Below are 19,627 nucleotides of genomic sequence, written 5' to 3'. Positions count from 1 at the left end.
AGTACAGTGGTTGTAGGTCGGTTACTATCGCGCGACCAAGGGAGACTAGCTACAGTGTGATTCACTTTACACCTCTTTCACCACTTCTTGTACACTCCTTCACCGCCCTACTCTATACAAAGTCATATCTCATTAATCTTACAGTCATAAAGGTGGTCATTATTTTGGTCATGTCTTTTGTCAAGCGTCTTGATCTAGCTCAACAATACAATCAAGATAATGAGAATGAAGACCAGAATTATGATGGTCAGCAGCGAGCCGGACTCCTTGGCTCGTCGCGAAAAGTCGTCCAGTCGTCGTCGAGCCAGATTCAGACGTCCGTCACTGTTGTCCACCTGGGCCTCAATATCGTCCAGCATGACGTTATGGGAGTCGACTTCGGCTCCAATCTGCAGACTGAGCTGATGCTGGCGAGAAACCGACTGAGCTAGAGTACTCAGTCGCTCGTCCTGCTCGCCCATGTCTTCTCTTTGCGAGTACACAACCTGCTGTGTCGACAGCCCCTCGAATCGGGCTGCTGGGCTGGGCTCTTCGTCTGTGTATCTCTCGGGAATCAGGGCCTCGGGGTCGTCTCGGTATGGTTCAAAGTCTCGGTGCTGGTCGTTGAGACTATGGGCACCACTGGTTTCCTCCAGGTTGTTGTCTCGGAACTTGACCGACTTCTTTTTGCTGACGAACAGCGACTCGTTGAGATACAAGTCCGGCAGATCCGTGTCACTGATCTTCTCGTACGCCTGCACCAGGTTGTGGTAGTCCTCTCGCACTCGGGTCAGGGTTCCAACATCCTTTCCGTGGGTTGCTGCTTGTCGGTTGTCCAAAAGGCCCTGTTTGATGTTTTCCAGCGCCCGCTCAATGTCGCGGTCGTCCGACTCCGCCGCCTTGATTCCCAGCAGCGTCAGCCGCTCTCGTTCGTCAATAGCCACTTGGGTCTGGTCCACCAAGAGTACCAGGTTTGTCATTGAAGTAAGTATGTATGTACGATACCTGTGAGCAAGCAAAAAAGAGATGGGACTAGTGTTCTGATAAAGACCGAGAGAGCTGTTTGTGTGTGTATCGCTTCCTTTGATCGCCTTCTGTGGTCGTCTTTGTCGTTATCGGTCGCTCGCTGCTGTCGTCTTATCGCAGTATGTAGACCGGCTGTAATAATGTTAACAGTCGTGTTTACCCACTGGAACCGAACTGCCAACCTTAGTCAGCCGCTGTGTATGTGGCGCACCGTTAACATTATGCTCCAGTATTACCCCATACTAAAAATACCACTGGCACCCGCCAAACTGCACTACTTACTGGTACAACATCTACGAATACACATCTACACCAAATGGAACCTCTAGCAAGAACGCTGCCGCCAGGGGACGAAAACATCACCCTGGACTACTGGTCGCTCGAATACATGGACCTGCCGGAGCAACTGTCATGCCCAGTGTGCACCTGTGGATTCGTGACTCCATACTCCACAAAGTGTGGCCACACCTTCTGCCGGCTGTGCATTCTGTCTACAATGCGTGTGGCGGACTCGGGCAACCGCTGTCCCATTTGCCGCAGCCAAATCGACCCAGAAACGCTACAGCCAGCGCCCCTGGTGCTGGTTGATCTGGTGAACGAGCTGCAGGTCAAGTGCCCGTTCACAAACCGAGGCTGTGCACATGTGGGGCCCCGAAGCCAGATGGAAATGCACTGCCGTCAACAGTGCGACTATGCACAGGTCCCATGTCGCGGCAAGACGGAAGAGGGGACAGTATGTGGCGAACTGGTGCATCGACGCTATGTGGCGGAAGAACATATCAAGGAGTTGCAACAGCGTCTGCCGGGCGTTACGTGTGTGCATACCAAGGTCACGTGCTTGCAAGGATGCGACGTGGAAATGCCCTTCATTGCTTACATTGATCACTGCAAACAGGAGTGTACAGAGTCACATTTGAGCTGTCTATTCTGTCAGGAGACAATCACCGCACAGCTACATGACGATCACATGTCCGAGTGTTCGGAACGACCCATTAGTTGTCCGGCCGAGAAGTTTGGGTGTCGATGGGAAGGTGCAAGACGTCTGAGCCACATTCATACAGCTTCCTGCACGTATTCTCAGCTGGCACCTGTTTTGGAAGCCCAGGAGGAAAAAATTGAAGGCCTCCGACACGAGAACCAGGCGCTACGGTATCGCCTAGATCGTCTGGATCTCCAGCAGTCTGCAGATGCGGGCTTTGAGCTGCTTCCCAGTGTCACGCGAGACGATCTACAAGGTGTGCGAACTGAGTGTGACAAGATGAGAGGCGACATCCTGGCCATCAACCAGTTGCTGGCGGACTACGAGGTGAACACGTCGATGCAGACGATGCGGGAAAACATGCGGACTCGAGACGACATCCATGCAATTGTGAATGTGGTTTCAGGTCTGCGTCACCAGATGCATTTATTGATGACTGAGCGACGTCGGCATTTTGTGGGCCACTCGGTGCCTCCTCTGGGGACTCCTCCTGTTCCCATGGAGGGCAGTTCATCCGAATGGAGCTCTACTCCTCCAGAGCTACAGCGTCGAAGCAGCGATCCTACCAGGCAGGAGGTGAAGCTATAGGGCCATAGGGGAGGGGTATTTGGTCAAGGTATTTATCAGCATGTTGTACGTGGCAAGAGGTGTCACGCACAGCCAATTATAAGTGAATGAATTATTCATCCAGGCCCCAGGGGTGGTGGTAATTGAATGTGGTAAGGTAGCTCCACTACAATGGCTAGCGCTGAAGAAGTGTATGGTCTACATGCCTTCAAAGAACATCAGATGAGGCCGGAGTGAAGCTCATAGACACTTTGACGAAAGAACAACGCGTAGATATCATGAAGGGGGCTTGAATTTTCCACATTGCTCCTCTCCAAGTTTCTCCCGAAATCCTCTCAAAAAAAACAAAAAACAAAAAAACAACAACAAAAAAAAAACCCACACTTCAAATAAGCTTCCTGACCCTGCGCTGATAAGTCGTCAGACATCCGACCTCTTATTTTGTCATGCTCCCACATCTGAGAAACGGCCTGAAACTCGCCATGGAAACACCAATTGTGAAACCGCGTCTGGATTCGCGCGATTACAAGTCTGTGCGGCTCGGCAACCGCCTCGAGGCTCTGCTGGTGGCAGACAAGACGACCACCATGTCTTCGGCCTCTCTAGCCGTTCATGCCGGCTACTACGATGATCCCGAAGACTTGCCTGGGCTGGCGCATTTCTGCGAGCACCTCATGTTTCTGGGCACCAAAAAGTACCCTCGCGAGAACGAGTACAAGCAGTTCATTTTGACCAACAGCGGCGCTAGTAACGCCTTCACGTCCACCCAGATCACCAACTACCACTTCCAGATCAAAAACAGCGCGTTCCAAGAAGCCGTGGACCGCTTTGCGCAGTTTTTCATCGAGCCGCTATTCGATCCGGACTGCAAAGACCGTGAAATCAACGCCGTCAACTCGGAGCACGAGAAAAACACACAGTTGGACTCCAGGCGTATCTTGCATGTATCTAGACTGACGGGTAGTAAAGAGCACCCCCACCACAAGTTCAGTACAGGCAGCAAACACACTCTGGACAAGCCTGGAGTGCGAGATCGGCTTCTAGAGTTCCACAAGAACCAGTATTGTGCGTCCAAGATGCGCCTGGTGCTCATGGGCCGCGACATGGGCGAGCTGGAGAATCTGGTGCAGGTTTTCGAGGACATTCCTAACAAGAACCTGCCCATTCCAGTACTCAAACAGCCCATGCTGGACCCCCGAAACTCGTTTCTGCAGATTGTGCCGCTCTCAGAGAAACGGTTTGTCAAGTACGAATTTGAGGTGCCTGGATGGAGACAACTGGGAGAGTACTCCGTCAATTCGTACTACGCACAGCTGGTGGGCCACGAATCACCCGGAAGTCTGTACTGGTACCTCAAACAAAAGGGCTGGGCCGACTCTGTGTCTGCTCATATCAACTATCTCTCTTCCGAGGGAGGGCTCTTTTCTGTGACAGTGAATCTCACCACTGAGGGTGCACAGCATACTGAAGAAATCGGAGCAGCTCTATTCGAGTATTTGGCTATGCTGCGGGCTGAGGGCCCCCAAAAGTGGTTCTTTGATGAGTCCAAGGACATCTGTCAGCTGTTTTTCGATTTCAAAGAGACTCCCACTCAGATCATGAGCGAGGCATCCGCATTGTCAGCAACTTTTGCCAACAAGCAGTGTGCTGCATCGGAGGTAGTGAGCTACAACCACCTGATGAAGACCTACAATGCAGAAGTTCTGGTGGAGTTTCTGACCAGATTGACTCCTGATAACCTCAGAGTGACTCTTGTGGCTCCTGAAGTGAAGGACAAGTGTGATTTGACTGAACAGCACTGCGGAACCAAGTACAGTGTTTCTCAGTTAAAGAAAGAGACTGTGGACAAGTTTAGTGAGGCGCTCAAATCTTCTTTTCCCAAGAGATTCCATCTCCCTCAGAAAAATCCTTACATTGCAGAGGAGTTTACTATTTTGAATGAGAAGAAGGAAGATATCCCTTTGACAGAGTACTACAAGCCCAAGACTCTTTCTCCCACATTGTCTTACTTCCCAGATCACATGTTTGAAACCCCCAAAGGTATGATTATTGTCGGATTGAACCATCCAAATGCTAGCGACACAGTCAGAAACTCATTGCTAACCCGTCTCGCATGCAGTCTGTGGAGTGATGCTGCTGAAAAGTACTCGTACGATGCTGCCTCTGCCGGTCTCGGTCTTTCCATCCACAGAGGCACCTATGGAGTGATTGTGCAGGTTGCTGGGTTCAATGACAAGCTGTCTGTGTTGTTGGATCAGTCGTACGAGACTCTCAAGTCTGATATCGACCCTGGACGGTTTAGTCTGCGTCTTGAGCGACTCAAGCGAGCTCTTTCCAACGCCAAGTTCAACAGCTCGTTCCAGATCATTGACGAGTATCTTTCTGCCGAAGTCGATGAGCAACAGTTCACTTTGGAAGAGCGTCTAGCTTCCATAGAAGAAAAGGAAATCACTCTTGAGGAAGTCAGGGCTCATATGGCCAAGATCATTTCCGAATGCTCTCCTCGAGTTTTGGTCTCAGGCAATTTCAGCGAGTCCAAGGCCCATGAGATTCATGGCAGAGTTATTGAAGAGTTCAAGTGTGGAGATGTGCTTAATCTGCCTCAAAAACTGATCTCTACACCCCTTTATGGCTCCAAGATTGCTGCTAGACCCTCTCTCAATGTGGACAATGCTGACAACTGTGTTCTGTATTACTTTGAGTCGACGCAGGTTGAAAAGGCCCGCCTGTTGGCTTATATAATCAAGGAGCCTGCGTTTACGTTTCTGCGAACCAAGAAACAGCTTGGTTACGTTGCTCGAGCGGGATTTGAACGCAACTTTTCCACTGGTGGTCTTTCTCTACTCACCCAGTCGGCCTACCATGCTGACGATGTCAAGGCTCTAATGGACGAGTTCCTCACTGTGCACATGGCTGCCATTATGGAAAAGATGACGGTCGAGGAGTTTGAAAAGTACACTGCTGGATTCATTGCCCAGGTGTCCAAACCTCCCAAGTCGTTGATGGTACAGTCTCGGCATGTTTGGAGCAAGCTGTGCAACAGCTGGGGCTTCAATGTTGACGCCGAAGCAATCGAGCTGGCCAAAACGGTGTCTCTTGAAGAGATGAAGCAGTTCTACAATGAGCTGTTTGATACCGACAAGCGGTCTCTTTGTGTGCAGATCAACACGTCCAAGGAGAGCAAGCGGTATGATCTGGAGGATAAGAAGGGGAGAACTAACAAGGGCGGGCATATTTCTGCCAACATTTGAGCGCAGACATGTTCGTTGAGGATCTATATTGTGTCTCATGTGATTAGTATCGCTATAGGTACCGCTACAAGTAGTAAGTACATTATTTTCTCACGAGACATACAGTACAGTAGCTAAAAGTAGACATATTGGGTGCTGTGACCCACTTTCTAAGTCATTGTTTCATTACTAATAAATACTATCTAAACATGCGTCCATCTCCTCCTCCTCCCTGTCGTCTCCAATGAGCATTGGGAACCTGTCCACTTTCCAACTTGTACATTCTCCAGGCCTCCCGCACATGTTCTGGCAACAGAGGCGACGCGTTTTCGTAAGTGTCGTCTCCCTCATATCGCGGGTTCATCCGCAGTTGCACGTCCTTGGCCTTCTCGATGATCTCTCCAATAAACACCTTGGAGATACCTGACAGTACCACCGCGACGTTGGCGGTGATACTCTGGTTGAGAACAGCGTTGGCGAGCTTTTTCACACCGGGCCGGTTGATGTTAGCTCGTCGAAAGACCTCGTATCGGTTCATCTGCTCGGTGTCGAAGTTCTTCATGAGAATCCGCAGCTTTTCGGCCTCCATTTCCTGGTTGGTCATTTCTCCACTGGCGTTGTTGCCCAGTAACGACGTAAGTCCCTGGCCGTCGTCCTCATCTTCCTCTTCGTTTTCATCTCCCGACTCGGGCATTTCCTGGGCTTTTCCGTCGTCCAACTTCTTTTTCTTCGCCATGGTGTGTGTTGTAGATGACCGATGGCTCACTAGGAGATGTGCATGCACGGTCATGTGATGCGGTGGGAGAGTCAGGGTGTTGCTGACGTAATGAGATGGGAGATAGGCTAGTTCAGAAGGGCGAGGAGGAGCAAATGGGGCGAGGTTTAGATGGATTGGGATGGGGGTGTGTTTTTGCCCTATGATTCTCCGACTTGAGATTCTGATTTGAAGTTATGACTTCCGACTGAATTCCAGAACAACTTGAAAATTCCGAAACTTTGTTCAACAAAAAGTCAACTAGTCAATCAACTAAAGTAGAGAAGTTGCTGATTAGACTGTTGCCATAGCTGGGGAGTTGATGAAGCTTCACTTGGTGTAGTCAAGACGTGTCGACCACAACCAATTCACATCCGAGACACAGCCTACACCCAGTTGCACATTGCTCGAACATTCCACGTACGGCACTAGCCACCGGACATGGATGCTGCATCTCGGAGTATGGAGTAAATTGATCCAGTGAGACCAAGACCGTGCGTGCCAACCGACAGCCCTGTCCCGTATAAACCCCGTCGTGCACTCATCCAAATCACCCCATTCAAATCCCGCGATAGCTACGGAGAGTCTAGGTTGAGGGATTACACAGTAGGTCGCTGAGCGTAATACCATTCCGTGCCGAGTCTGATGACAGATCAGCCCAGAGAGATAGCGATACTCTAACGGTACGGTACCGGCGCACTAACGAAAGGTCTTCTTTGAAATTTGGCACCGCGAGCAAACAGCAGTGTAGCGAGCACCATTGTACGGTATTGGTGCTGGGATCAACACGTCTTCCTGGGCGAGTGAGTACTCCTCGTACCAAAGGCCACCGCTATATCACCAAGTACAGGTACCGGAAAATCTCAAACCTAAGTCGGCCGACCGAGACTCCGGACATGCAACTTGTTGAGCACAATGTTCTGAGCCTGTTGTAATTATGTTGCGTAAGTGAGAGTGAGTACAGTAGGTGGTACTCTTAGCCGTTCTGGTACTGGTAGGAATAAGGATGAGTGAGTTTACAGGGTTTAGAGGGGTTCTTATACTTGTCCGTGGATGACAAGATTACATTGGGGGAGTTGTGTAGGTGTTTGGAGAGGTGCAATGGCACTTGTTTGGCACTACAAGAGCTCGTACTCGCCACAGGTTCGAGGAGCCCCCCAAGGAAGCCCCACAGAAAGTCCAATGGAAGGTCCAGCCGTGCATCCCCAACACTTCAGTTCACGCATCATACTCTGGCCGTCGTATTTCCCACGCTAAGGCAAGGTTGGCGCTAACAAGTCGACCGAGATGGAGAGAACAAGGGCTGAAGTGGGCTCATTTTTTTTTTCAAGCGAAATACTAAGAGGCACAACGGGGCAGGAGTAGGGCTGGGCTGGGAGAAAACGACCAGGCGATAGGCGATCTGTAAAAAAACCGACTCCGCAAGCCGCATAAGAAGTACCCCTCATCAGATACGAGGCCGGATGTGCGGAGCAATTGCGGGGTCAATGTGCATGGATTGGCCTTTTGTTGTGGTTTCGTCTCTTGTCTCTGACTTTTTCGAATCCGCCCGACCGGCAAACTCATGCTTTAGACTCAACCGTACTGCACACTTGGCGATATACGGTTTCTGTAGGTGCATCTGACAAGTATGGTGGAGACGAGGGAGTCAGGTGTTTTTTCAAAGAGATGGGACTGGCGGCGGAAGGAGAGCAGATAAGTGGAATCTGCAAGCACCAATCGACTCAGAGCCGCCAAAACACCCCAGATCAACACTCTCCCGCCTCCTCCCGCCCCTCGTTCAGCTCCCCCACACCTCCCTTTCTCGTGCAGCAAGTACATGTGGGGAGTGAGTTAGGGCTACTTCCCGAAAGAAGTTTGTCGAGAGCCGCAAATGTGGCCAAATGGAGCTCGGAGCTGTATAAAGAGCAGCCAAATCCCCAGCTCCAGGTCCCTACAACCAACTACTACTACCACCACCACCACCACTCATCACAATGTCTGCTCCCGTCATCCCCAAGACCCAGAAGGGTGTCATCTTCGAGACCTCCGGCGGTCCTCTCATGTACAAGGACATCCCCGTGCCTGTGCCTGCCGACGACGAGATTCTGGTCAACGTCAAGTTCTCCGGAGTCTGCCACACGGATCTGCACGCCTGGAAGGGCGACTGGCCTCTGGACACCAAGCTTCCTCTGGTCGGAGGCCACGAGGGTGCCGGAGTGGTTGTTGCCAAGGGTAAGAACGTTGACACGTTTGAGATTGGCGACTATGCCGGCATCAAGTGGATCAACAAGGCCTGCTACACCTGCGAGTTCTGCCAGGTGGCCGCCGAGCCCAACTGTCCCAACGCCACCATGTCTGGATACACCCACGACGGCTCTTTCCAGCAGTACGCCACCGCCAACGCCGTGCAGGCCGCGCACATTCCCAAGAACTGCGATCTCGCCGAGATTGCCCCCATTCTGTGCGCCGGAATCACCGTCTACAAGGCTCTCAAGACTGCCGCCATCCTCGCTGGCCAGTGGGTTGCCGTTACTGGTGCTGGAGGAGGACTCGGAACACTTGCTGTCCAGTACGCCAAGGCCATGGGCTACCGAGTGCTGGCCATTGACACTGGCGCCGACAAGGAGAAGATGTGCAAGGACCTTGGTGCCGAGGTTTTCATCGACTTTGCCAAGACCAAGGACCTCGTCAAGGACGTCCAGGAGGCCACCAAGGGCGGACCCCACGCCGTCATCAATGTGTCTGTCTCCGAGTTTGCAGTCAACCAGTCCATTGAGTACGTGCGAACCCTGGGAACCGTTGTTTTGGTCGGTCTGCCCGCCGGCGCCGTCTGCAAGTCTCCCATCTTCCAGCAGGTGGCTCGATCTATCCAGATCAAGGGCTCTTACGTTGGAAACCGAGCCGACTCCCAGGAGGCCATTGAGTTCTTCTCCCGAGGTCTCGTCAAGTCGCCCATCATCATCATCGGTCTGTCCGAGCTGGAAAAGGTCTACAAGCTTATGGAGGAGGGCAAGATTGCCGGCCGATACGTTCTGGACACCTCCAAGTAAGCGAGGCGACAAGTATTTATAATGAGATATGATTTACGTGCAACAGGAGGAGATATGAACACTGTAGGGTAAAAAACGAAGAAGTAAACGTTGGACCATATATGGAATGACTACAAGTACTGACACTAGTGTGCACCTGCGACCAGCCGTTGCCAATTGGGGAATTCACCTGTGTAACCACTCACAATGTTTCCGACGGCGATATGAAGAGCGGAATCACAACCAGAAAACAACCAGAATCTGATCAAGTCGACACAACCGACACTGATTGAACATGGACCGAAAAGTTATTAGATCCATGAGCAGCTTGACGGACCAACAGGAGGATTGATATCCGATGCAGTTATTGTGTTCATCTGATAAGACATTGACGCGATCTGTTGGGCTTTCAAGGTGACATAAATAGAAAGAACGGGGCTTATTAAGATGCAACAGTCGATACATGAAGTGGTAATATCACCAGCCGGTATCAGAGACCTGAGGAAGAGAGAGAAATGGCTACAACCATGGTAGAAAATAGAAGACACGGACCCTGACTCGTCTCAGCGGTTCAGGTGGTGTCATTATGGACCACCATGGAGGAGATATCGGTCGGAGACGTCTGACTGAGAGGTATACAACGATTCACGTTATTCAAAGGACTCCTGGAAGTACTCACAGCACCGAAATGGTTGAAAACTGCATATAGAAACCGACAAGCTGTGTGCATTTCAGCTTCAAGGTGGTTGTTGAAAAGTTGATATAAACTCCACGGAGGAGGAAGTACAATAGTTGGATAGTCAGTAGTTGTATCCATATCCAAGCAACAGTGACAGAGCATCCTCCTCCCTCGCAGAAGGTCTCTGTGCTACATGTTGCGCTCGCATTCGTTCCCCACTTCAGTAACTCGCTGTAATCTCCTCCACTTTTTCTTAGTTCATCTAGTCCATCTACTTAACAGGCCATCACAAATATACAAGTGTTGTATACGCGATACTGACCCAAATTATCCAAAGAACTCAAGACAGGCCCATATTTTTCCCCTGGCATTCATAGAACAGTTGAGACTCGTTATCTACGACCCTATCGTTGGACGAGGTTCCTGTCCTTACCCTGGCCCCTATTTTAAATAATATATATCAAACGATAGTCAGATAGACAGACAGTCAGATAGGCAGACAGACAGATAACAGACAGAGAGAGAATCAGACAGACAGGGAGAGAATCAGACAGACAGGGAGAGAATCAGACAGACAGACAGACACCCAGTCCGTCAGACACAGTCCGACACCCAGTCAGACACTCGCTCGTGTTCCTTACCAACTCCGCAGTAGCTGTTTCAGAATATCCTGAAACAACAGGGGAGAATCAGAGACAAGGGCGATTGGGAGACAGGAAGCGATTGGGAGACAGGATTCGGATTCGGAGACAGAGCGCTTCAGAGAAAGAGCAATTCGGAGCGATTACATAATACAAGAGGTTTCAGCACGAGCAATAGGGCCCTTTTATGACAGTTAGCACTCTACCGACCTATCGGTTCCGGTGCAGTCCAAATCAGCCGCTTGTCAACATGTTCTCGTACAAGTACGTACGATACTCGTTGTATATTCTGACAGCACCAGTGCACCTCCCACCAAAACCAAAATCAACATTGACAACTTTTTGGAGTCTACGTGTCACGAGGGTTTATAGCGAGAAGAGTAGCTGAGGAGACGAAAGGTGGCTGATTTTGACACAAACAAACGGCCAACCGACAAACGACATTAGCCAATAGAAACGAAACGCGTCGCTTGGCGTCCACGGCGGCGTTTGAGACCAAAAAACACGCGAAAAGTTGACATCTCTGCGTCTGGCGAGACTCGGGCCCTAACCCTAATGGTCTGCGCCAACAGCGCTGTTATGTAGACTCGTACACCGGTACCTTGAGTAGCCCCTTTTCTACCAGACACGACATATCGAAAAACCTGCACAGAATCATGAGTTCTTCGGCTATTGTGAGTGTGGAAAGACGGAATTGGACGGTGAACAGACGCCTCTAACACAGCTGCGACGAAAGAAAAACGTCAAGAAGGGCATTTCCTTCTCCATCATGGTGGTGGGTGCTTCGGGCACCGGAAGAACCACCTTCATTAACTCGCTGTGCGGAGTGGAAGTGCTTTCCCCACAAGAGTATACTCCCGAGCACGCCCATCTTGATCCCGGAATCGAGGTCCAGCCCCGAACCGTCGATCTGGACGAGGAAGACGGCACCCGAGTGACCCTCACCATTGTTGACACCCCCGGATTTGGAGACAACATCAACAATGACGAGTGTTTTGACGCCATTCTCAAGTACCTGGAGCACCAGTACGACGACATTCTGTCCGAAGAGTCGCGAATCCGACGAAACCCCCGGTTCAAGGATAACAGAGTCCACGTGCTGCTCTACTTTATCGAAGCCACAGGCCACGGACTCCGAGAGCTCGACGTGGAGCTCATGAAGCGACTGTCCAAGCGAGTCAACATCATCCCCGTGATTGGCCGATCAGACGCCCTCACCCCCGCAGAGGTCGCCCTCAACAAACGCCTCATCATGGACGACGTGGACCACCACCAGATTCCCATCTACAACTTCCCCTTTGATCCCGAAGACGACGACGAGGAAACCATAGAGGAAAACACCTACCTGCGCAAGCTGCTGCCATTCGCCATTGTGTCTGGCAACGCCTACGCCAAGGGCCCTAACGGGGAAGACATCCCCGTGCGAGCATACCCTTGGGGTAACGTGGAGATTGAGAACCCCGAACACAGCGACTTTGTCGCTCTCAAGTCCGCACTGCTGGGCTCACACCTGCAGGACCTCAAGCTGCTGACACACGACTTTCTATACGAAAACTACCGAACCGAACGGCTGTCAAAGGGCTACTCGGGCCCCAACCCCTCGGGTGCACACGACGACTCGCTCAACCCTGAGGAGCTCGCCAACCAGAGCTACATGCTCAAGGAGGAGCAGCTGGCACGGGAGGAAGAGAAGCTACGGGAGATTGAGTTGCGGGTGCAGAAGGAAATCAATGAAAAGAAGCTGGAGCTGTTGGCTCGGGAACAAGAGCTGCGGGAGATTGAGGCCCGCATTGCCCGAGAGCGCCAGATGTCCTCCAACCCTTCGTCTCCCCAAATTAACCCGGATCTCATCAAGCAGGAGCCCGGAGAGAATGGAGCCACTATTGCTGCTGCTCCCATTCCTGCACACGTGAAGGAGGCTATTGAAAAGGAGGCTGAGGCTCAGGTGCTGGCTGCACATGCTCATGATGGAGAAGAACAGTAGTATTTATGATTGAATGGATATACGGCGCTCGAACCCTTTCGACAGCATCCTGAAGCGCAAGGACTTGGGGATCTTTAGAAAGCACTGAGAGCGTCTTTTGGCGGTATTTCGACATGAACATTTGAAGTAGGTACGGCAAGACTCTTAGGACTCTTCAACGCATGGTGGTGGATAGTACTGGCCAAGCTGTACTCGTAGATGCCGCTAGAAAAAGACATGACAATACAAGGGGTGATTCAAGAAGACCCAGAGCCTCTTGATCAGAAAATACTTTGATACTACACTACAGAGTCGTATCAGAGCACTCGCAAGGTCACTCTCCATTGCCATGTATATTCAACGTCATACAATAACCCGTCTATCCTACTCGTATTTTCATTAGGTACCAACAGCTCGGATTCCATTAATCCCCTGTCGATCTTATGATAAATCTTAGACATGTATTATACCTGTACTTGTACTTGCATCATGAGCTATTGCATGTACCAGGCTACTGCAAAGATGCCATTGTCACCATCCCTCTACGATACCATTGTGTAATCCTGAATGTCTATAAATAAATACAAAACCTATAGTGCTAGGGAGGAGTTGCCGTATGCTAGAATCGGGTCCTAGTAAGGGTCCCGGAAAGTGCCAATACCAAAGGTACTGGGAGGAGCGCTGAGAGGCTCATGATTATGGTTGCGGACAAACTTTTCCTCCTTCTTGAGCGTCTGGTCGGCGCTCGTGACCCGCTTGATGGCCAAATCGTATCCATACAGCTCTGCGAGCGAGCCCTTGACGTACTGATCCGGCGCGTAATCCTCCATGTTGTCCACCGGGAAACACATGCCAATGTTTCGCACAGACGTGCTTGAAATGATCTCGGGCATGTAGGGCCGGTCTCGAGGGTCGTGCATGAGCATCCGGGCAATGAGTCTCTTGAGACCCGAACCCATCTCATTGAAATAAGGAAGAGGGGCCATTTCGCCGCCGCCAAGACGCAGATCGGACCGCGAAATGGAACCCATTCCCGTCAGATTAGAAGATGACTGACGGGGAGAGGGGACCACGGAAGACACCAAGTTGGCCTCCTCCTGAAGAGCAGCCTCTAAAGCACCCATCTGGGTAGCTCCGTTGCCGCACGAGTCAGACAAGTCGAGCTGCGAGCCCTTTCCAGTGAGCTCGTTACGGTGGAACTTCTGGAAGTTTTCCTCTCTGCGCCAGTACCGGTCCAGTTCGTCCTGGAACTTTTTGTAGTTGAGGTCGTCCATGGAGGCCTTTGCGAACAGACCTCCATTAAGCACCAGGTTAACGAAGACAATGGCACACGACCACACGTCCAGCAGACGGCCGTCATATCGACCAATGAGCTGCTCAGGGGTGTCTTCCTTGTAGCTCACCTTGGACTCAAACACCTCGGGAGAGATGTAAGGCTCAGAACCGGAGATTCCGGCACAGTACTTGATGGGCCCGTCGGGCACCTCGGGATCGAACATTTGCACCGAGACACCAAAGTCGGTGATTTTGAGCGTTCCGTCTGTGAGCAGTAGGTTTTCGGGTTTGATGTCTCTGTGGGCAACACCGTTTCGATGCATGAAGGCCACGCCCATGAGCAGCTGCCGGAACAGGCAGTTTCGCTCGTCTTTGGGCATCTTCTTCTTCTGGGCCTTATACGACTCCAGCAGTGAGAACATGTCGCCCTGGGGGCAGAACTCCATGACACAGCACCACGAGTCGTGGTAGCCCAGACACAGCTCCATGACCCGCACAATGTTGCGGTGGCCTTGCAGCTTGCGCGAAATCACGTATTCCTCTGCCACCGAGTCGTAGAAGTCCTTAGCATCCGTGTCCGCGGAGCGCTTGTTGTAGATCTTGACGGCACGTACCATCTTGGACTCGATCTCATTCACCTTTTCGACCACGGCCGTGGCACCTCGGCCCAGCTGCTTTGTTTTCGACAGCTTCTTTTCCGCCGCGTACTTGGTGCAAATGTCCATGTCCGGAGGATCGGTGTTGTACTCCGGGGGCAGAAACTCGGACGGTTTCATGATCTTGGCAGGACTGAGCAGATATTTGGGGGTAGAGGGCACGAATGGGATGTCGCAAATGTCACTATTATGAGGCAACGATGGCTGACGGGTCTGGGTCATGACACGGGGACGCAGAGGCTGGTGGCCCGAGTACCGTCGAGAGGTGCCAGGAGACAAGGGCATGCCTCCCGCAGAGGTGGCATGGCCTCCGTTTCGCAGCGACGACAGCGACTGCTCCTTGCACGATAGCTCCGTATCTGTGTTTGCGCGGGTGATGCTCTTGGTGGGCACCGAGGATCCACGGGTGTATCCGGAGGGTGATCTTGTCGAGTGGGGGAGGTTGGCGTGGGTGTCGAGTGTGTTAGTTCGCGGTCTGGCTTTGGGTACGTCCATGCCTCCCGGGTGGGAATGGTCCTTTTCCTTGTCCTTCTTTTCCTTGTTGGTGAACCGTCGGGTGAGCGAGAAGCCGCGTTCTCGTTTGGAATGATCGTCCTTGGCGTGATCCTTGGAGTGGTCCTTATGGTCAAAGAGCTTTGTCTTTGAGAAGAGTCGGGACAGTCCTCGCGACGATTTTTTCTTCTCTAAGGATCCGTGTGGCGAGCCCGTGTCGGCGTCGTGGTGCACGTTTTCCTTTTCTCTGGGCGGCGAGGTGCGGGGCGGGAACCGCCGGGTCGCCATGAAGTTGATACCCTCGTCGTCGGTGGTCTCTTCGCCTGATGACGGCACGTACGAGCCCACCTTGAGCTTGGTGTCTTGGTGGGACGGCAGATCTGTGTCGAGGATCATGCCTCCTCCATTCTGGGAGCCCATGGACGTGGAGGAGCGCATGGGAGCGTCGTAGGACGACACGCCGCTGGGGGTTCGTCCTGGCGGTCGACTTCCGGGGACCGGCTGGGGTTGTGTCGGTGGCGGCGACGACATTGGTTGTGTGGGAGATGCCACCGGCGCTTGTGCCTGTGTTGCTTGTGTGGGCTGAGCCTGTGTTGCTTGTGGGTAGTGGGAATGGCCATTTACGCATCCGTCGAATGACTCACAGGACCCGCAGGCCTCGGGCACGGGCTGCAGCTCGTCCACGGCTTCGGTGGAGGTTTGCACGGTCATTGTAGCGTGTGTTTTGGGGGGATGTCGACAGTGATGAGAGAGCTTGGGAATGGCGAGATGGGCTCTCGTTGAGTTAACTTTAACAAAAGTATAAAAGGGGGAGTTGGTCTCAAACGCTCCAAAAAACCAAAAAATGAGAGAGTAGAAAATGCAGAGAGACGGCAGGCTGAAAATGGAGAAGCCAGGCAGGCACAAACGGGGCAGGTGGGTCCAAAAACACGCGGCAAGGGTCTGCAAAAGGACGCCGGTGCACTTAGACTATTGTATTGTATGTCTACATACGACGTCCGTACACAGCTCTTGACAAGACTATCACGCAATGCGCTAGCTCGACTAGCAAAATATTACACACCACTTTGCTTTGCGGTGGTTTGCGCTCTCTCGCGGAACCACCGTGCACCTGGTGGTCAACGGGACTTGTGCATTATGGACGTGTTACGTCGTCTTTACAGCTCTCAGCTCATATATGGCGCTTGTAGTTGCACCTGGCCAATCTATTCCCTCTATTGTACTATGGCCAGCAAGGTCGGGTGACTGGCATAAAGTGCGGTATACGGCTGAGGTCTACAACCCTTTTTTTTTTCTTTCCATGTTTTTTCTTTCCATTTTTTTTCTTTCCATTTTTGTTTTGCCGTCGCCGAAATTTCCATAATAACGGAATCGGAGCCTGGTGGAGGCACGTGATGGCTGCAGATGAGCCGAAGTTGAACCGATAATATCGGCTCGAAGACGCCCGACGCGAGTGCTCGAGTCTCTTGTCTCCTCCCGCAAACACTGCCCCACAAATCCGTGTCTTTTCTGACCGACACATTTTCTTTTCTCGCCATCCCCACGTGGATGCACAATGACGCATGCAAGCAAACCAACTCTACAAGCGTACGGAGCAATGGAGGAGGAGGTGCCAGGGTGCAAGGGGAGAATGGGTTGTGCGCGCGAGTAGGGAATGCAATAATAGTGCGCGTTTCGCCGCCGATTGTGCTCCATCTCGTGACTTCAACTCGCCATTCCTCTCGGCTACTTGCACATGGTTCTTACTTCATTCACCGTACATACTGTACACTCAAATGACCCTCCCACTCATCTTATTGCACCGTACAGTATTGTACCGTGCCCGTACCGCATGGTATATACAAGTACTGTACCGTACTCGCTCGTAACACCACCACCCAGTATTTGTAGACAGCCAAGTTATTAATCCGCAAAACTCCGATCCGACGCTGTTCCGACGGCTTTGTCTCCGCCGCCAAGAAGCACCATACAGCTACCCCATTCTGTCAACCGATTCTGTCGCCCATTCGGTCGACCCTTTTTCATCGCCTCACCGCGGAACCGACATTCCGAAACCTCGCCTGACACGAGACAAGAGTCTGGTTGCCTGCTTCTAGAATGTGGCCGCCAGCCCCGTCGGCCCGGCAGCATATATGTGTCATGGGCATGTCAGCGGTAGGTCAGCAACCAGGTCTAAGTATGTACAAGACAGACCAGATACAGGGCAGACCAGATACAGGGCAGACCAGATACAAGACAGACCAGATACAAGACAGAATCCGCGGTATTTCGCCATTTCTGACAACCAAAGGACAACAATCAGCCAATTGGTGACGGCGAGCTTCGGTATGGGCTTCGGTATGGCGTCACCATGAAGATACACAGGTTGCCTACTCCAACAACTATCGTACTCGTACATGCAAAATCAACTCTATCACGAGTCGGTTAAAAATACAAGAAGGGAAGTTGCAGACGAAGAACAGACAACATAAACAGTACAACTAGGGCGCTATCGTCCCGTCAACACGCACCACACAAACAGACTCGACTCTCCCGCCCCAACTACCCCGCCCGCGCTCTCGGTTGCCGTTAGAAGAAGGGCATCTCTTGGCTTGTGGGGAGGTTGATCCGGTGAGGAAACTCAAGGGCCAAGGTCAAGGTTTCGAAAGCGGTGAAACATGACATGCAATAAAAAAAACAAAAAACAATAACAAAGACAAAAACCACGTGATGATTGAACATCCACCAAAGTACGCCCCGTCGACCCCACCACCCCCTTTCCATCTCCGGGATATTCGTGGAGAGTCACGTGACCCCCCAAACGGGGATTGGCGTCTTTTGTCCCGTCTTCCGCTGAGCAGGTCCCAGATGTTCCATCTTGGTCAGCCTACTGTCCATTACCAACCATGCTGTAGGTCAGAATCTAAACTGTACCAGGGTTGAGCTGGTACGGTACGAGTACGAGTTGGACATCGCTATCAGTGCCATACAAGTACATACAGTTGTACTGTACTCGTTCTTGTATCGCACTGTTTGGTTGTTTGTAAGCGAGTAGTGACCGTTTCCAGAGGCTTTGGCCACGGGAGCGGTGCCAAATCCATGAGACGGTGTCACATTGCTCTCAACTTGAGTTTTAGCCGAGTAGAGGCTGAATCTTGAATTGCGTAGCATCGGGTTGTATGGTGGCACAGTTGTAGATTGCTCGCTATAAAGTAACATTAATTTATTATGCTCGACTCGATATACTCATGGTCATCCCCAGAACAGGCTCAGACTCGGCCATCGACCGAGAGCAAACAAGTCTTGCCGGAATCGAGTCTGAAAAACGTGTTGACGAGCTACTCCCAACTACCAAAACTAACTAAGTCCAACTAAGTCCAACTAAGTCCAACTAAAACTTTTCACTTTAATCAAACCCCTCCCACCATGTGTTCTCCAACTCTACATCCATCACCACATTGATCTGCCTCGCACACCCCAACATCGCAGCATGGACACGCTAGCAAAAAACTCGGACGTGACCGTGGGCGCGTTTGCGGTCCCGCCCCGAACAGAGTACAAGGGGATGGCCCTATATATAGGTGCCAACATCGCCGCCTTGGTGTTCTTTCTGTGGTCTCTCTCCCCTACATGGCTACTTCACTACCTGCACATCTACTACTTTCCGTCGCGATGGTGGGCGCTGGCCATTCCCTCGTGGCTCATTGCAGCCTTCATCTTCACCTACGTCTTTCTCACCCTCTACAACATTGAGGTCATGACATATCCGCTGGACCGGCTCGAGGTGATTGTGGACGAACATGCTCGAGTTGACGGAGGCAAGAACGGCGAGTACTTCTGGGAGGCCACAGACGGAGTCTGGGATCTACCTTTGGTTGACGTTTCAAAGGTTTTGTATGGGGATGATAGTGAGTGAGCAGGAGACGCGACAAAACACACCAAATGTGATCTAGACACGACCAAGATGTGTATCAAGAAGAGTAGTGACTTGAATGCGCTGCTACCTGGCAAGTGACACAGGATTTCTCATGTCAGAGATGGGTATGGCGTTGATGGTTAGATCACAGGTCGACGGACTGCATAGCCTCGAGAACACAAGACGCATACCATAGCTGTGATTCGATGTGGTTCTATCGCTATCTACTCATGTTGCATCCATTCAGTCACGTGTCTGTGGTGGAGGATCATATGCCCTCAAGGACTGCCTTCGGATTAATCGAAGACTACGCAGTCTTGTGACTTGAACCAAAAACTACTGACAACGACAGTTCTGAAGGATTGTCTCGATACGGACTACGCCTACTCAGAAATTCTACTACTGCCGTTGATTGTTTAAGAGTCTCCAGAATGGGGCTCTTTCTGTCCATACTGCTCAGCCCTATACCAGCACATGCCA

The 19,627-nt window shown here is 51.6% G+C and overlaps 10 protein-coding genes across 10 annotated transcripts; 7 read left to right on the top strand and 3 right to left on the bottom strand.

The window, feature by feature from the left end:
• Positions 1–194: 194 nt before the first annotated feature.
• Positions 195–959, bottom strand: YALI1_E21203g (uncharacterized protein; the record flags this gene model as incomplete). Its single annotated transcript, XM_504081.3, has 1 exon — positions 195–959. One exon carries the CDS (start codon positions 957–959, stop codon positions 195–197), a length of 765 nt encoding a protein of 254 aa, XP_504081.1.
• Positions 960–1,321: 362 nt separating this feature from the next.
• Positions 1,322–2,572, top strand: YALI1_E21200g (uncharacterized protein; the record flags this gene model as incomplete). Its single annotated transcript, XM_504080.3, has 1 exon — positions 1,322–2,572. The coding sequence occupies one exon, from the start codon at positions 1,322–1,324 to the stop codon at positions 2,570–2,572; it is 1,251 nt and encodes a 416-aa protein (XP_504080.3).
• Positions 2,573–2,997: 425 nt separating this feature from the next.
• On the top strand, positions 2,998–5,802 carry YALI1_E21183g (uncharacterized protein; the record flags this gene model as incomplete). The annotated part of the gene is made up of 1 exon (XM_504079.2): positions 2,998–5,802. The coding sequence occupies one exon, from the start codon at positions 2,998–3,000 to the stop codon at positions 5,800–5,802; it is 2,805 nt and encodes a 934-aa protein (XP_504079.2).
• A 178-nt stretch (positions 5,803–5,980) lies between these two features.
• Positions 5,981–6,571, bottom strand: YALI1_E21147g (uncharacterized protein; the record flags this gene model as incomplete). The annotated part of the gene is made up of 1 exon (XM_504078.3): positions 5,981–6,571. One exon carries the CDS (start codon positions 6,569–6,571, stop codon positions 5,981–5,983), a length of 591 nt encoding a protein of 196 aa, XP_504078.3.
• Positions 6,572–8,511: 1,940 nt separating this feature from the next.
• Positions 8,512–9,567, top strand: YALI1_E21128g (uncharacterized protein; the record flags this gene model as incomplete). The annotated part of the gene is made up of 1 exon (XM_504077.3): positions 8,512–9,567. One exon carries the CDS (start codon positions 8,512–8,514, stop codon positions 9,565–9,567), a length of 1,056 nt encoding a protein of 351 aa, XP_504077.3.
• An 851-nt stretch (positions 9,568–10,418) lies between these two features.
• Positions 10,419–11,017, top strand: YALI1_E21106g (uncharacterized protein; the record flags this gene model as incomplete). The annotated part of the gene is made up of 2 exons (XM_068283038.1): positions 10,419–10,650; positions 10,725–11,017. 2 exons carry the CDS (start codon positions 10,419–10,421, stop codon positions 11,015–11,017), a joined length of 525 nt encoding a protein of 174 aa, XP_068139139.1.
• A 505-nt stretch (positions 11,018–11,522) lies between these two features.
• On the top strand, positions 11,523–12,850 carry YALI1_E21097g (uncharacterized protein; the record flags this gene model as incomplete). Its single annotated transcript, XM_504076.4, has 2 exons — positions 11,523–11,540; positions 11,591–12,850. The coding sequence occupies 2 exons, from the start codon at positions 11,523–11,525 to the stop codon at positions 12,848–12,850; spliced, it is 1,278 nt and encodes a 425-aa protein (XP_504076.2).
• Positions 12,851–13,461: 611 nt separating this feature from the next.
• Positions 13,462–15,963, bottom strand: YALI1_E21053g (uncharacterized protein; the record flags this gene model as incomplete). Its single annotated transcript, XM_504075.3, has 1 exon — positions 13,462–15,963. One exon carries the CDS (start codon positions 15,961–15,963, stop codon positions 13,462–13,464), a length of 2,502 nt encoding a protein of 833 aa, XP_504075.3.
• Positions 15,964–18,721: 2,758 nt separating this feature from the next.
• YALI1_E21026g (uncharacterized protein) lies at positions 18,722–19,147 on the top strand (the record flags this gene model as incomplete). Its single annotated transcript, XM_504074.3, has 1 exon — positions 18,722–19,147. One exon carries the CDS (start codon positions 18,722–18,724, stop codon positions 19,145–19,147), a length of 426 nt encoding a protein of 141 aa, XP_504074.3.
• A 76-nt stretch (positions 19,148–19,223) lies between these two features.
• On the top strand, positions 19,224–19,470 carry YALI1_E21020g (uncharacterized protein; the record flags this gene model as incomplete). Its single annotated transcript, XM_068283037.1, has 2 exons — positions 19,224–19,272; positions 19,316–19,470. The coding sequence occupies 2 exons, from the start codon at positions 19,224–19,226 to the stop codon at positions 19,468–19,470; spliced, it is 204 nt and encodes a 67-aa protein (XP_068139138.1).
• Positions 19,471–19,627: the final 157 nt, after the last annotated feature.

This window comes from Yarrowia lipolytica, chromosome 1E (assembly GCF_001761485.1).
Source record: "Yarrowia lipolytica chromosome 1E, complete sequence".
Lineage (NCBI taxonomy): Eukaryota > Fungi > Ascomycota > Dipodascomycetes > Dipodascales > Yarrowia > Yarrowia lipolytica.
The sequence above is the reverse complement of the archived record's forward strand: the minus strand, read 5'-3'. Positions and strand labels throughout refer to the sequence as shown.